The sequence below is a fragment of the Syngnathoides biaculeatus genome, chromosome 7 (genome assembly GCF_019802595.1).
Source record: "Syngnathoides biaculeatus isolate LvHL_M chromosome 7, ASM1980259v1, whole genome shotgun sequence".
NCBI classification, from domain to species: Eukaryota; Metazoa; Chordata; class Actinopteri; order Syngnathiformes; family Syngnathidae; genus Syngnathoides; species Syngnathoides biaculeatus.
In genome coordinates this window covers 7,957,275-7,970,869 of record NC_084646.1, presented here as the reverse complement: position 1 = coordinate 7,970,869, position 13,595 = coordinate 7,957,275, and the positions used below count along the sequence as shown (strand labels likewise).

At 48.0% G+C, this 13,595-nt stretch overlaps 1 protein-coding gene across 7 annotated transcripts in view; it reads left to right on the top strand.

Annotated features, from left to right (window-relative positions):
• Window positions 1-13,595, top strand: part of tnni3k (TNNI3 interacting kinase) — a 46,862-nt gene that overhangs the window by 7,442 nt on the left and 25,825 nt on the right. For 3 of the 7 annotated variants that reach the window (XR_009795631.1, XM_061824316.1, XM_061824315.1), the window contains 20 exons: window positions 363-460; window positions 529-639; window positions 719-817; window positions 891-1,029; window positions 2,090-2,234; window positions 2,339-2,443; window positions 2,539-2,633; window positions 3,898-4,047; window positions 4,249-4,332; window positions 4,408-4,464; window positions 5,399-5,491; window positions 5,589-5,646; window positions 5,729-5,923; window positions 7,617-7,721; window positions 7,796-7,848; window positions 7,938-7,990; window positions 9,455-9,587; window positions 11,859-11,968; window positions 12,792-12,851; window positions 12,996-13,165. Coding sequence is in view for 3 of the 7 variants with exons in the window: in XM_061824316.1 (XP_061680300.1) it covers window positions 363-460; window positions 529-639; window positions 719-817; window positions 891-1,029; window positions 2,090-2,234; window positions 2,339-2,443; window positions 2,539-2,633; window positions 3,898-4,047; window positions 4,249-4,332; window positions 4,408-4,464; window positions 5,399-5,491; window positions 5,589-5,646; window positions 5,729-5,923; window positions 7,617-7,721; window positions 7,796-7,848; window positions 7,938-7,990; window positions 9,455-9,587; window positions 11,859-11,968; window positions 12,792-12,851; window positions 12,996-13,165 (2,113 nt within the window). In the remaining 4 variants the exon portion in view is untranslated. Of the gene's footprint in view, window positions 1-362; window positions 461-528; window positions 640-718; window positions 818-890; window positions 1,030-2,089; window positions 2,235-2,338; window positions 2,444-2,538; window positions 2,634-3,897; window positions 4,048-4,248; window positions 4,333-4,407; window positions 4,465-5,398; window positions 5,492-5,588; window positions 5,647-5,728; window positions 5,924-7,616; window positions 7,722-7,795; window positions 7,849-7,937; window positions 7,991-9,454; window positions 9,588-11,858; window positions 11,969-12,791; window positions 12,852-12,995; window positions 13,166-13,595 lie in introns of those variants that run through there. The other 4 variants (XR_009795632.1, XR_009795633.1, XM_061824317.1 and 1 more) reach the window with 2 other exon arrangements.

Here is a 13,595-nt window from a genome sequence, read left to right as displayed (position 1 = left end):
TCCCCGTGCCTGCGTGGGTTTCCTCCGGGCGCTCCGGTTTCCTCCCACATCCCAAAAACATGCAACATTAATCAGACACTCTAAATTGCCCCAAGGTGTGATTGTGAGTGTGGCTGTTTGTCTCTACGTGCCCTGCGATTGGCTAGCGACCAGTTCACCTCCTGCCCGTTGACACTCCCGCAACCCTTGTGAGGATATGCGGCTAAGAAAAGGGATGGTTGGATAATCGCATTAACTGTGGTGAAATTTTCCAAGCGAATTATGTTTGTTATTTTTTGTTGTTTTTTTTGAGATCACAAAAACCTTGCATTTGAACAGGGGTGTGTAGACTTTTTATATCCACCGTAACTGGGTGTGCCCAGGTAACAAGGGACATATCAGCTCTTTAATGGCCAAAGGTCTCCGCCCGTCTCGACTGACCAAGAACGGGTTCACGGCGCTCCACTTGGCAGCGTACAAGGTGAGCAGATTCAGGAAATTGACGTCCATATCCGTCAATGGGAGACAAGCACGAACGTGTCGCTCCAGGACAACGGCGAGCTGGTGACCGCGCTCCTTCACGGGGGATCGGACGTCCAGCAGCTGGGCTACGGCGCCCTCACCGCCCTGCACGTCGCCACCTTGGCCGGACACATGGAGGTGAGAGGGCGCCAGGGCGAGAGGACTCGAATCGACGCCCCCTTTTGGCCGGGTTACCCGACGGGTGTTCTCCGTACAGGCGACCGATATCCTCCTCCAGCACGGGGCGTCCGTCAACGTCCAGGATGCCGTGTTTTTCACGCCGCTGCATATCGCCGCCTACAACGGCAATGAGCAGGTATGACGCCCGCCGCTTTTCAGATAACTGATGAGAGTTTTTCTCTTTTGTGCCGTCATTTTTCTTGGACCAGCTCTCCAAACTGCTGCTGAAGTTTGGCGCGGACGTGAACGCCAGTGGCGAGGTCGGGGACCGCCCGCTGCATCTGGCCGCGGCCAAGGGTTTCCTGGACATCATCGCGCTTCTGGTCGGGGAAGGGGGGAAAGCTAACGGTGAGACTTTCGGCCCTTTGTCAACTCAACTACAAAAAAAGGAACAGGTCGGAAAGCATTGGCCTCACAGTCTGAGGTCCTGGGTTCGATCCCAGACCCGCCTGCGTGGAGTTTGCATGTTCGACCCATGCTCGCGTGGGTTTTCTCCGGTTTCCTCCCACATCCCAAAAACATTCCCCATTAACTGAACACTCTAAATTGTCCGTAGGTGTGATTGTGACTGCGGCTATTTGCTGGGATAGGCTCTAGCACTCCCCGTGACCCTTGTGAGGATAAGCGGCGAAGAAAATGCCCGAAAGGATGGACGCACTAAAGGGCTCTTAATGTAAATGCTGAGTGGACCAGATTAGTTTCGAACCAATCACAAGCGTTGGATTTAGAAACCGCAATACCGAAGTTGGCTGGGATGGACTCCAAAACTCCCCGCGACCCCTGTTAGGATAAGCGGTAAGAAAATGGATGGATGGATGGAACAGGAAGGGCATTACTTTAGTTCTGGGATTAATAAATTAAAAGTCATTTTTCCAAGGAATCCCCATAATTCCTCCACCCATTAATTCGAACTTGCATGTGAACTCTTGATCGCCATGGCAATTATTTATTGATTTATTTCATATTTGAACCCAAACATTCAAGAGCTAAACCAGATTCTGTTTCTCTTCTCTGATGTTCACTATTTCCACAAACACGTTTGTGAACAGGAAGCACCTAATTTAATGGTTAAAGATTTTTTTTTTTTTTAATATTTTTTGCAACAAAAATCTCACTATATTATTTGTTTAAAAAATAAGTCAAAGTTTTAAAAAGTATTTGTATTGTTGGAATGCAAGTTTTAGTGTTTTTTTTTTTTAATGTGGTAAAAAATGGATGGAAATAATTGATACATTTTTTGGCATTTTGACATTCTTTTTTGGTCTGCACGTTTACCGGTTAAAAAATACAACGTGCAATTTTTTTCCCTTTTTAAGATTTATTTATGTGCTAGAGACCTGCCCTAATGAGTCAAAAGTTCAAACTTATGCTTGTTTGTTTGTGTTTGCGTGTGTAAAACTGTCGGCAGTGAACGCTCAGGACAACGAGGACCACGTCCCCCTCCACTTCTGCGCCCGCTTCGGCCACCACGAGGTGGTGCGCTTCCTCCTCCAGGGCAACTTTGACGCGCAGGCCCACGCCACCAACATCTACGGCGATACGCCGTTGCACTTGTAAAAAAAAAAAAAAGGGTGGGGTGGGGGTGGGGGGCGGGGCTTCTTCGGCGTGGCCGTGTCGCTTGGCGGCAGACTGACCGACGTGCTGTCCTCGCACCCAGGGCCTGCTACAACGGCAAGTCTGACGTCGTCAAGGAGATCATCCAACTCTCTGGCACGGAGAGTCTCACCAAGGAGAACATATTCAGCGAGACGTCACTGCACAGGTCCAGTATTTGCTTTCCTGCGGGCCGTCGCGTCGTCCTTCATCCCCTCGAGGTCCTGACGAGCTTCTCTTCTTCTTCTCTGTCTTCCGTCCTAGCGCATGCACCTACGGTAAAGACCTGGAGACGGTCAAGTTTTTGCTGAGCCAGAACGCCATGAGCATCAACCACCAGGGCAGAGATGGACACACGGGTGAATTTGGTTTCAAGTTCCACACATCCCTTTTCTTAGACGCTTATCCTCACGAGCCAATCCCAGCCGTCAACGGGCGGGAGGCGGGCTCCGCCCTGAACTGGTCGCCAGACAATCGCGGGGCGCGTGGGGACAAACAGCCGCGCTCGCAATCACGCCTCGGGACAATTTAGAGCACAGGTGTCAAACTCAAGGACCGGGGGCCAGATCTGGCCCGCCACGTGATTTTATGTGGCCCGCAAAGCCAAATCTAGAGTGTCCATTTCCATGATTCTTATTAAAAAAAAAAAATTGTACCAAAATTACATAAATGATAAAGTTGACATATTTCAAGCGTTTTTGTTGAAAAACACACTACCCTTGATTTCTGATTCCGAAACTAGTTCGTAGTTCCATCTGACCCACCGTGCCCCCTAATTCCAAATCATTTTTCAAAATAATCTGGCATATTTTATTTTACAGTAACACCCCAGTTTATTGGGGGGTGGGGGGGATGTGTTCAACTCTTGCAATATAGCTGGATTGTACATATTTTAATTTAAAAAAATGTTTTACCCCTCCTACACGCTTGAAACACATTTAACATGATTAAAATACACATTTTAAAGCATATGTTAGAAAATAATAACGTCAAAAATAATAAATAATAATAAAATAATATTGTAATATAATAACATTAACATTTAAATTTTTTCATGTTACATGACATTCAATTTAATTTTAATTAAACAAAGTTTAATTTAAAAAGGACACATTAACATATCCAGTGAAATCCTCCCTTTAAAAAAAAAAACAAAAACATTAATAAAGCATCATCATCCAATCGCTTCAGCTATGATCCACATTTTCTCCCAAGCCACGACGAGAGGAGATAATGCAATATTGATTATGCCATTCAGCTTCTCTACGATCTTGTTATATTTGTCAGGATGTTATTTTTCATCTTTCGCGAATGCCCGCTTCATTTCCACTCTGGCCCGGTTGGTGGCAGACCGCAGACGACGGCCTGGAAATGACACACGTCCTTCAAAACAGAACAAAAATGTTGCGTAATTGCACATAATTCATATGAATGTGGCGGCTCTGTTATTTTGTCGTAATTCAGAATTGTAGATCGCGCCATCAAGTTGAAAAGTGTAAAAATCTGTGATACAGTGAAGGCAGGGTGGGGGTGTGTGCAGAATCGCAATATAGCGGTGGTGGGGGGGAGTTCACTGTATAGTCACTGCTCTGTGGCTTTCGTATCCACCATTTTGTCCTTCAGCTCTTCACAGCGCTTGTTTCCACGGTCACATCCGCCTGGTGCAGTTCCTGCTGGACAACGGGGCCGACATGAACCTGGTGGCGTGCGATCCGAGCCGGTCCAGCGGGGAAAAAGATGAGCAGACCTGCCTCATGTGGGCTTACGAGAAAGGTGACGGTCTACCGAGGGGGCGGGGGGGGGGGGGGGGGGTCGTGAAATTTAGATTGGGTTGCAGGAGCTTCCCCCCTCCCCCCTCAAAAAGTCACATCTCCTCAGCAAGCTCCAGTAATAGTTGTCATTTTTAACGCAGAGGATAAAGAATATATGCATGGGATTTTAAAACATTTTTTTCCTTGCCCATTTCCACGGCAGGTCACGACGCGATCGTCACTTTGCTGAAACACTACAAGCGCCCGGACGACTCTCCCTGCAATGAGTACTCGCAGCCAGGAGGGGGTGAGTTCAAAACCAAAAGAACCGCGCACAGTTCCACGTGAACGCTGGACTCAATGCGCCGACGCCGGCTTGCAGATGGCTCGTACGTGTCTGTGCCGTCGCCTCTGGGGAAGATCAAGAGCATGACGAAAGGTAACCGGGCGGAGCGGATTTTCTCGCATTTGTACTCGTAGCTTGACCTTAAACTGGATACCAAATTTGCACAAAAGTTCAAAGTGCACGCCGGTTTCCTCCCACATCCCAAAAACATGCAACATTAATTGGACGCTCTAAATTGCCCCAAGGTGTGTTTGTGAGTGGGATTGGTTGACTCGATGTGCCCTGCGATTGGCTGGCGACCAGTTCAAGGTGTACCCCGCCTCCTGCCTGTTGGCTGCTGGGATAGGTTCCAGCACTCCCTGCAACCCTCGTGAGGATAATCGGCTAAGAAAATGGATGGATGGATGGATAATTTTCTCATAACTATGTGGTTTTAAATGGAGCAATATCACAATGCAATTTTTACCATTAAAAAAATGGATTTTTTTTTTGGACAGGGTGGAACAGATTAATGGCATATGCCTTAATTTCAATGGGGAAAGATGATTTGGGATAAAACATTATCAAGGAAAGTAGAGATAACTACAAATCTAAGAACATACAGTTAACCAAATCTGAAATATATAAATGTGAAAAAATGCAACATTAATTGGACCCTCTAAATTGCCCCAAGGTGTGATTGTGAGTGCCACTGTTTGTCTCAATGTGCCCTGCGATTGGCCGGCGACCAGTTCAGGGTGTAACCCCGCCTGCTGCCCGTTGACAGCTGGGATAGGGTACAGCACTCCCTGCGACCCTTGTGAGGATAAGCGGCTAAGAAAATGGATGGATGGATATCTAGTGTCACCTTGTGTCATAGAACTTTTCAGAAAGACCACAAAAACAAAAAATGGGTGATTGGTGAAAATAGCGTGTTGAACACAAATGTGTTTGTTATTAAAAAAAAAATGTAATTAATGAATTGACAGTAAAAATCATGCTCATCCCTCGAGACGATTTGTTTCATTTGTTTGTTTTTTTTTTCTAGAGAAAGCAGAAGTTCTTCTCCTCAGGGCCAGCCTACCCTCTCATTTCCATCTTCAACTCTCCGAACTGGAATTCAACGAAATCATCGGCTCCGGTGACTCTGACTCTATTTTTATTAATATCCCCCCCCCCCACCCCCCATCCAATCGTTCAGTATTATTAACGAATGCAGCTCTTTTTTTCGCCCACAGGCTCCTTCGGCAGGGTTTACAAAGGCAAATGTCGCAACAAAATAGTCGCGATTAAACGGTAACCATCCGCGTCGTGCGTGCCCCCCCCCCCCATGCCCCCCGCCCTCAACTTCCCTCATCTTTTTTGCCGCCGCCGGCAGCTACCGGGCCAACACGTACTGCTCCAAGTCGGACGTGGACATGTTCTGCCGCGAAGTGTCCATCCTGTGCCGCCTCAACCACCCCTGCATCATCCAGTTCGTGGGCGCCTGTCTGGATGACCCCAGCCAGTTCGCCATCGTCACCCAGTACATCTCGGGGGGGTCTCTCTTCGCGCTCTTGCACGAGCAGAAGAGGTGAGTCGGGGGTGCCTGCGCCCATCAAACATAAACCATTGTGGGTCACTTGTGATCTATTTCGATCGGGGGTCTCAAACTCAATTTACTTTGGGGCCGCTGGAGGCGGAGTCTGGCATATGTGCCATTTCAATTAGAAATTAAAGTGCCACTGTCATGAAATACACGATTTTTAGTATGTTATTAATGGAAAAAAAGGCAGCCGGAATGGACCCATCCGTTTTTTCACACGCGACATGATTTTGACGGATATGGCTGTTTGTCACTCCCGCCGTGAAAATCCTCTCGAGGTATTTGTTTTCGAGATGCAGCAGGAAGTGATGTTAGTAGCAGACGCCCGCTCAAGCTGTCTCGTATGTTTCTACTGGTTTTACCTGCTGGAAGCTAGCTCGTTGTTCCTTCGTGTTAGCTAAAACGCCGGCTCGTTGTATTGCTGGACATTGTTCGAACGCTCGGGAGGATGGATTCACTCTTCATACTTTTCAACAAGACCCGGTTCGTTGTGAAAAATGGATTGCAAGGGTGCGGACGAGCACGGCTTTGGCCGGGCTGGCTCGTACATACTGTCTGGGAGTCTTTTTATAGTTAGAAGTGATCCGCATATCATCTAATTATGGCTTGAAACAATAGGGTAATATTGCCCCGGTCACTTCACTCCATTGCGAGATGTCCTCTTCTTCGAAAAGAGCTTCCGTGTCTCATAGTTGGTGGGCGGACGAGCCCACGCCCAAGCCGTGCCTCGCGGACGAGCACGGCTTCGGCCGAGCTGGCTCGTACATACTGTCTGGGAGTCTGTTGTTAGTTAGAAGTGATCCGCATATCATCTAAATATGGGTCAAAACAATAGGGTTTTATTGCCCTGGTCACTTCACTTGATTGCGAGATGTTCAGTGTCTCATAGTAGTTGCGCGGACGAGCTGCCGTCCAAGCCGTGCTCGTCCGCGATGCCGGATCGTACATACTGCCTCGGAGTCTGTTTTTAGTCAGAAGTGATCCGCATATCATCTAAATATGGCTCGAAATGATAGGGTAAAAACCGCTGAAACTTCCTCATTGAAAATTCTTTCTCCGCTTGCATCAAGCCTGGTCAATGTCACACGATAGGCATCCCCCCACGGTGATTGGTCGTCAGCTCTTTACACAACACTGTAAAAGTGCCATCCGTATAAAATTCAAGGGCTGCTTTCATTTTAAGGTGGGGGGCCAGGAAATGCCGTCTCGCGGGCCGCAAAATGGCCCCCGGGCCGCCAGTTTGAGACCCCTGATTTAGATGACTGTAAAATAAAATGCTCAAGGGGCTTAACGGGTGCTACAAGGATTTCTGATGGTGCTAAAGCACCAACCCATCAGCTCTGGTGTAGCGCTATCCCCATCTTTATTTAGCTAACAAAAACTGAAGCACTAGTATCTCAAGGCCCCACCGTCTCGGCTCGCTAAACATCGGGAAACATCTTTTCGCAACAGAGCAGTCGGCTTCAGGTCTCATTATCTCCCCCCCCCTCTCCTGGAAGCAATCCCTCCGCATTAGTCGCGATCGTCATCGATCGGGATCAAGCGCGCCGCTAACCGTTTGCCCGGGTGCACTCCGGCCGTATCGACCGACGGACCTTAAGAGCCGCGCGCGATTGGCGAGGGGGTGAGGCATCGATCGGGCGCTACGTCGCCGCCGCTTTAATGACGTGTCAATGGACAGGCTTATTGACCTGCAGTCCAAGCTCATCATCGCCATGGACGTGGCCAAAGGGATGGAGTACCTGCACAACCTCACCCAGCCCATCATCCACAGAGACCTCAACAGGCAGGTGTCGCGCTAGTAACACGCACCCGGCGCGGGAACTTGTTGCTTTCAGTGACACGGGCGCTTTTCTGCAGTCACAATATCCTTCTGTACGAGGACGGGCATGCGGTGGTGGCCGATTTCGGGGGTAAGATTCGTCGAACGGTCCAAACTTTTTCTGTCGACTGTGAATGAGCGTTGAGAACCGCCGTTGCTGAACAGAATTTGTGTCTGCAGAGTCCAGATTCCTCCAGTCTGTGGACGAGGACAACATGACCAAACAGCCGGGGGTAAGTCACCACGTCTTTGGGTTTGTTTGTTTTGTTGACAGTCAGAGTTTAAGATTCGACGTGTTGCCATATCAGTGGAATCTGGCCATGGACTGCAGAATCTGAAAAACTCAAATCTTCAGTTCCACACAAATGCACGATCAGAACCCCGCTGTAGACCACAACTCACGCCCAGATACTCACACGCAGAGCGGCCGACCCGCTGATCTAAAAAAAAAAAAAAAAGACTTGATAGCGCATGCGCTTCGAGCGGTATGTCGATTGGTTGAAGCCAGTTGGCCGCCATTTTGGTACTCCCAAAACGCGTGGAGGTCATGGTTTACAGGTTGGATTATGGCGGGGGTTTTAAAAAATATATAATATAATAAAAAAGATTGGGAAAAAACAAACAAACTTGTTTTTCTCATTGTAATGACTAACTTACTTATTGTATTGACTAAGTTTCACATTACAATGAGTACGTTTCACATTGCAATGTGAAAGTTTCTCAGTACAATGAGAAACAATTTTTTTTTCTTTTTCAATGTTATCGTAATGACAAGGTTTCGCATTACAATGAGAAAGTTACTCGTTACAATGAGAAACTGGGTTTTTTTTTCAATGTCCCTTTAAGGGCTCCGTACGTTTTTTTTTTTTTTTTTAGATCAGTGGGCCGACCCGACACCAGCTCCCGATGTCGCTCATTAGGCCACACCCCTTAAAGCCAAACATCCAACATTTATATTCGACAGTATTTAAAGTGACTCTACTTTATAGAAGCACGTTATTTCTCTAAATTGTTGATTAGATTTTTTTTAAATATAGTGTTATTTTTCATTTTTAAAAGAAAATGGATGTTGAATGGTTTATTTTTAGACTAAATTTATGGCATTTCAATGCTAACGCTAGCGGCTACCGAGGCTTATAACAAGATGCGCTAACGGTAGCGCCGCATCACCGCAAAGCGTGTGAAAAAAAGTCACGGTTGTAGGCCGGAAATTACGGTAAATAAATATGAACCCTGCGGCGACCCCTAATCGGGACAAGCCGAAAGGAAAAGAAGAAATACGAACCCTGAACCGCTCCAGATGCTATTTTCGGCAGAGTTTTGCTACGGTGTTATTGTAAAGTATCGACGGTGTGTTTGTTTGCGCCATGATGTCGCCACTGAAGCCTCGGGTAGAGAACGCCGGACTCGCTAGCTTGAGTTTACTTTGGTTGCACGTGCAGCTTCCGGGGGGGCCTCCCTGGACCTGGAATCAATTACCCAGCAGCCCTCCAAAACTGCCGTCGTAGAGATTTTGCCTCGGCGTGATGAATCATCACAACGCCGGATGCTCAGCGAGCAGTTTGGTTGCTAAGTGTGTCCCATCTCTTGAGAGGCGCCTGTTTTGAGAAACTGGATTTGTTGCGCTCGTGTGTTTTTGCACCTCCGTTTGTTTTTCACTGAGCATGTTTTTTTCTTCTGTTCTTGCTTGTGTGAAGAACCTGCGATGGATGGCCCCCGAGGTCTTCACCCAGTGTACTCGCTACTCGGTCAAGGCAGACATGTTCAGCTACGCACTCTGTCTGTGGGAGCTGCTGACCGGAGAGATTCCCTTTGCACACTTGAAGCCCGGTAATTTTCCCCTCACGTGGCATTGAATGCGATTCGGATTAAATCGGGCGGATAGCGGGCGCTCGCGGGGCCCAAATGGATTCGTCGGACGAATGAATGCAGAAAATGTCGTCTGAGATTTAGTGTACAGTGAAATCCGGTTTTAGAGGCGTCTGCGGTACTTCCACTTGCATCCATTTCATTCTCGCGATTTACCGCAATTCCCGGCCTACAGAGCGCACCTGTTTATAAGCCTCAGACAGTACATTTGTAAAGGAAATACCATTTGGTACATACATATGCCGCAGCTGTGTAAAAGTCGCAAGTGCCCACATTGAAATCCACATTGAAAAACAAGATATTTACAAAGAAAGACGGTGTCACGACCCATCGGTATGGAGGGAGGACCCAAATGCAGGACTCCGGAGACGCAAAGGTAGTTCGGGAAAAGTCGGGGATCAGGCAGACGGTCAAGTGCAGCAGCGTTAGTCAGTAGAGAGCAGCTCCGTGGGCAGGCAGGAGTCGGTACACGGGAGATCGATCAAAGATAGCAGGAGTGTCAAAGGCGTCAGGCTTACGGGGTCGGTCGGAGAACAGGCGGAGGTCGGTACACAAGGGTTTAAGATCAGTGATACGCGAGTGCAGTAACGGGACACGAGTTGCAACGATCTGGCGAAGACTAGTCGTCCCCTGAGTCCTATTTATACCGGAGTCAACCAGCCAGCATGAGGCGCAGGTGTGCGCCTCCTAATCAGTGCAACTGTGCAGGAACCGGCACAGCCCGGGCTGGACCGGCAGAACCACGACAGACGCTACACAGAGAGTTTAACGCAAGCGCCGCTGCGCTAACACTAGCGCCGCACTAATGCTAGCGTCACCGCGCTAATGCTAGGGCTGTACTAATGCCAGCGCTGTGCTAATAGGGCTGGTTCAAAAATAAACATACCGGTAAAAATCACTGAGACACGGCAGTAACACGCTAGCACAGCGCTAAGAGGGCCGGACCTGTAAAAGTCACTTCCTCGGTCTCCCTCTTACCTTTTCTGCTCGCGTGCCTCCTTGCAGCCGTTAGAAAAAAATGCACGAATTAGCCGCATCACCGCAAAAACCGCAGGGTTGAAAGCGTGTGGAAAAAAAAGTCACGGCTTATAGGCCGGAAATTGCGGTAGGTCGGGGGTTGACCTGGAGCCTATCCCAGCTGACTTTAAGCGTGAGACTGGGTACACACTGTTCTTGTCGCTCCGTGATACAGACAGACCACATAAAAATGCTTTTGAATTTTTATTTTTATTTTTTTACCCCTCACACATGCGCAAACTTCATTTAATCTCAATAAAACACACTTGAAAGACTTTTCAAAGCCTGTATTCTCTCACTGCCAAAAAATGTAATCCTGTCCTATCAATTCCATCAATTCGAGGAAGCGAAAAGATTTCTCGCCAAGATTTCTCGAAAGCATGGGTCTCAAACTGGCGGCCCGGGGGCCATTTGGCGGCCCGCGAGGCCAGATTTTGTGGCCCGCACCTTAACATGAAAGTATAACGGCAGCGCGGCCGTCGAGTTTTATACGGATGGCACTTTTACAGTGATGTGTGCGGAGCTGATGAGCCGACCAACCACGGCGTGGTAGATGGCTATCGGGGGCGTGACGTCGACCGGGCTTTATGCTAGCGAACGCTTTATGAAGGAACGTTACCTTGGAGCAGTTTTTTTTTCCGTTTGGTGTTTTGCACACAAGTTGCAAACACCAGCATCCTTCTTCATCTTCATCCATCCATTGTCTTCGCCGCTTATCCTCACAAGCGTCGCGGGGGAGTTCCGGAGCCTCTCCCGGCTGTCAACGGGCAGGAGGCGGGCGAGGTCACACCCTGAACTGGTCGCCAGCCAGTCGCGGGGCACATCGAGACAAACACCCGCACTCGCAATCACACCTAGGGGCAATTTCGAGTGCCCAGTTGCGTATTTTCTGGGGATGTGGGAGGCGGCCCCCAAGGTTAAATTGAGTTCGAGACCCCTGCTCTAACGTGTCTATTTTTCACTCCCGGGTAAAGTTGACTGTAATACTGACACATATTTAAACATTAAAACGTGAAACCAAATCGTATAATTTTTTGCGAGCTTAATGCTAAAAAAAATATGTATATATATATATAATGCACGACGCCATAGATGGGCTACAGGAATTGAGCATACATCACTGTAATTATGAACCTGCTTCATGTGGTGCAAACTATGAGCTGCGATTATCAAACGAGGCGGATTAACGAGAATATTTTGCCTTTCCGTCTTCAGCCGCGGCGGCGGCAGACATGGCCTACCACCACATCCGGCCTCCCGTCGGGTACTCGATCCCGAAACCCATCTCTGCGCTTCTGATGAGGGGATGGAACGCGTGTCCGGAGGTGACCCTTCATAACGATCATTTACCATTGAAGGCATCAGTTGTGTTCAGGAGCTTCTATGCAGTGGCGTTTGAGCCATTCTGCAAAATGAAACTTAATGACGACTGTAGAAGAAAAACATAACAGACTTAAAAAAAAAATGAAAATCAATGGAAAAGATTGAGATGAACGAGCACTGATGACAACATCAACACGCTTCGCTCCTCAATCCCGTCGGGGCGAAGGACGCTGAGTCAGCCATAAATCATTCGCCGCTAATGAGTGCCACGTTCATATTTCCACATCATACATCGTTGCTCGGGTGTGCAAAACTGTGTGATGCGGCCTTTATGCTGCATACCCACGCAAACTTACAAACACCCGAGGAGGTTGGCACGTCGCTCTTGAGCTTTTATATGAATAAATAGCATATCATAACTCATTTATGGTGAGAGTGCTACTTTTTTTTTTTTAACCTGAGCACGGCAAGGTTCTCTTCCACATGAGGGAAAATATTATCTTATGTTTACAAGCGCTGCTTATTAATGTGAATGAAATTTATGGATGAAATGTTAGCATAAGAATTTAGTACGATTTGACAAAAATATGGACAAATCTTAATTTTTCAACGATGCAATCGAAGTTGGCCGGAAGATTAGATTGACATAGCAACACATAGAGGCTGAAATCTGATTGGACAACAGAAGTCCAATTTACATACGTTGACAGCAGTGCAGCCAAGAAAAAGCGCAATGGAAGAAAAACACCGTCGGGAATAAATTTAATACAATTTTACAGGAAAAAAAATATCAGAATTGAAGTTTCATATTGTGGATTATTGCAGGACCGTCCAGAGTTTTCTGAAGTGGTCACCAACCTGGAGGAGTGCTTATGCAATGTTGAGGTAGACGATCAAATTTTTCATCTCAACAATAGGTTTCCTTGTACTGTATGTTTTTTTAAAAATACATATTTTTTAATAATTATTATGACTGCGTCATCCGCTCAGCCCGTTTTAACGTCTTTGCATTTGCGCGCGTCCAAAAAGCTGATGTCGCCGGCCTCCAGCAACAGCAGCGGTTCCCTGTCGCCCTCCTCGTCCTCGGACTGCCTCCTGGCCCGAGCCGGACCCAGCAGGGGTCACGTGGCTGCGCTGCGGTCCAGGTTCGAGCTGGAGTACGCGCTCAACACTCGAGCCTACGCCTTCTGGAGCCAGAGGTGGGAACGAAACCGTAAAAACCGGAGTGGAAGACGGGTTAGCTGACTTCCGGTGTATGCTAGGCTAACGAGCGTAAAAAAAGCTGGTAAAGCGTTGGCCTCACAGTTCTGAGGTCCCGGGTTCGATCCCGGGCCCGCCTGTGTGGAGTTTGCACGTTCTCCCCGTGCCTGCGTGGGTTTTCTCCGGGCACTCTGGTTTCCTCCCACATTCCGAAAATATGCAACATTATTCGGACACTCTAAATTGCCCCTAGGTGGGATTGTGAGTGCGACTGTCTCTATATGCCCTGCGATTGGCTGGCGACCGGTTCGGGGTGGACCCCGCCTCCTGCCCAATGACAGCCGGGATAGGCTCCAGCACTCCTTGCAACCTTTGTGAGGATAAGCAGCTAAGAAAATGGATGGATGGATAATTTTCTCATTACTGTAT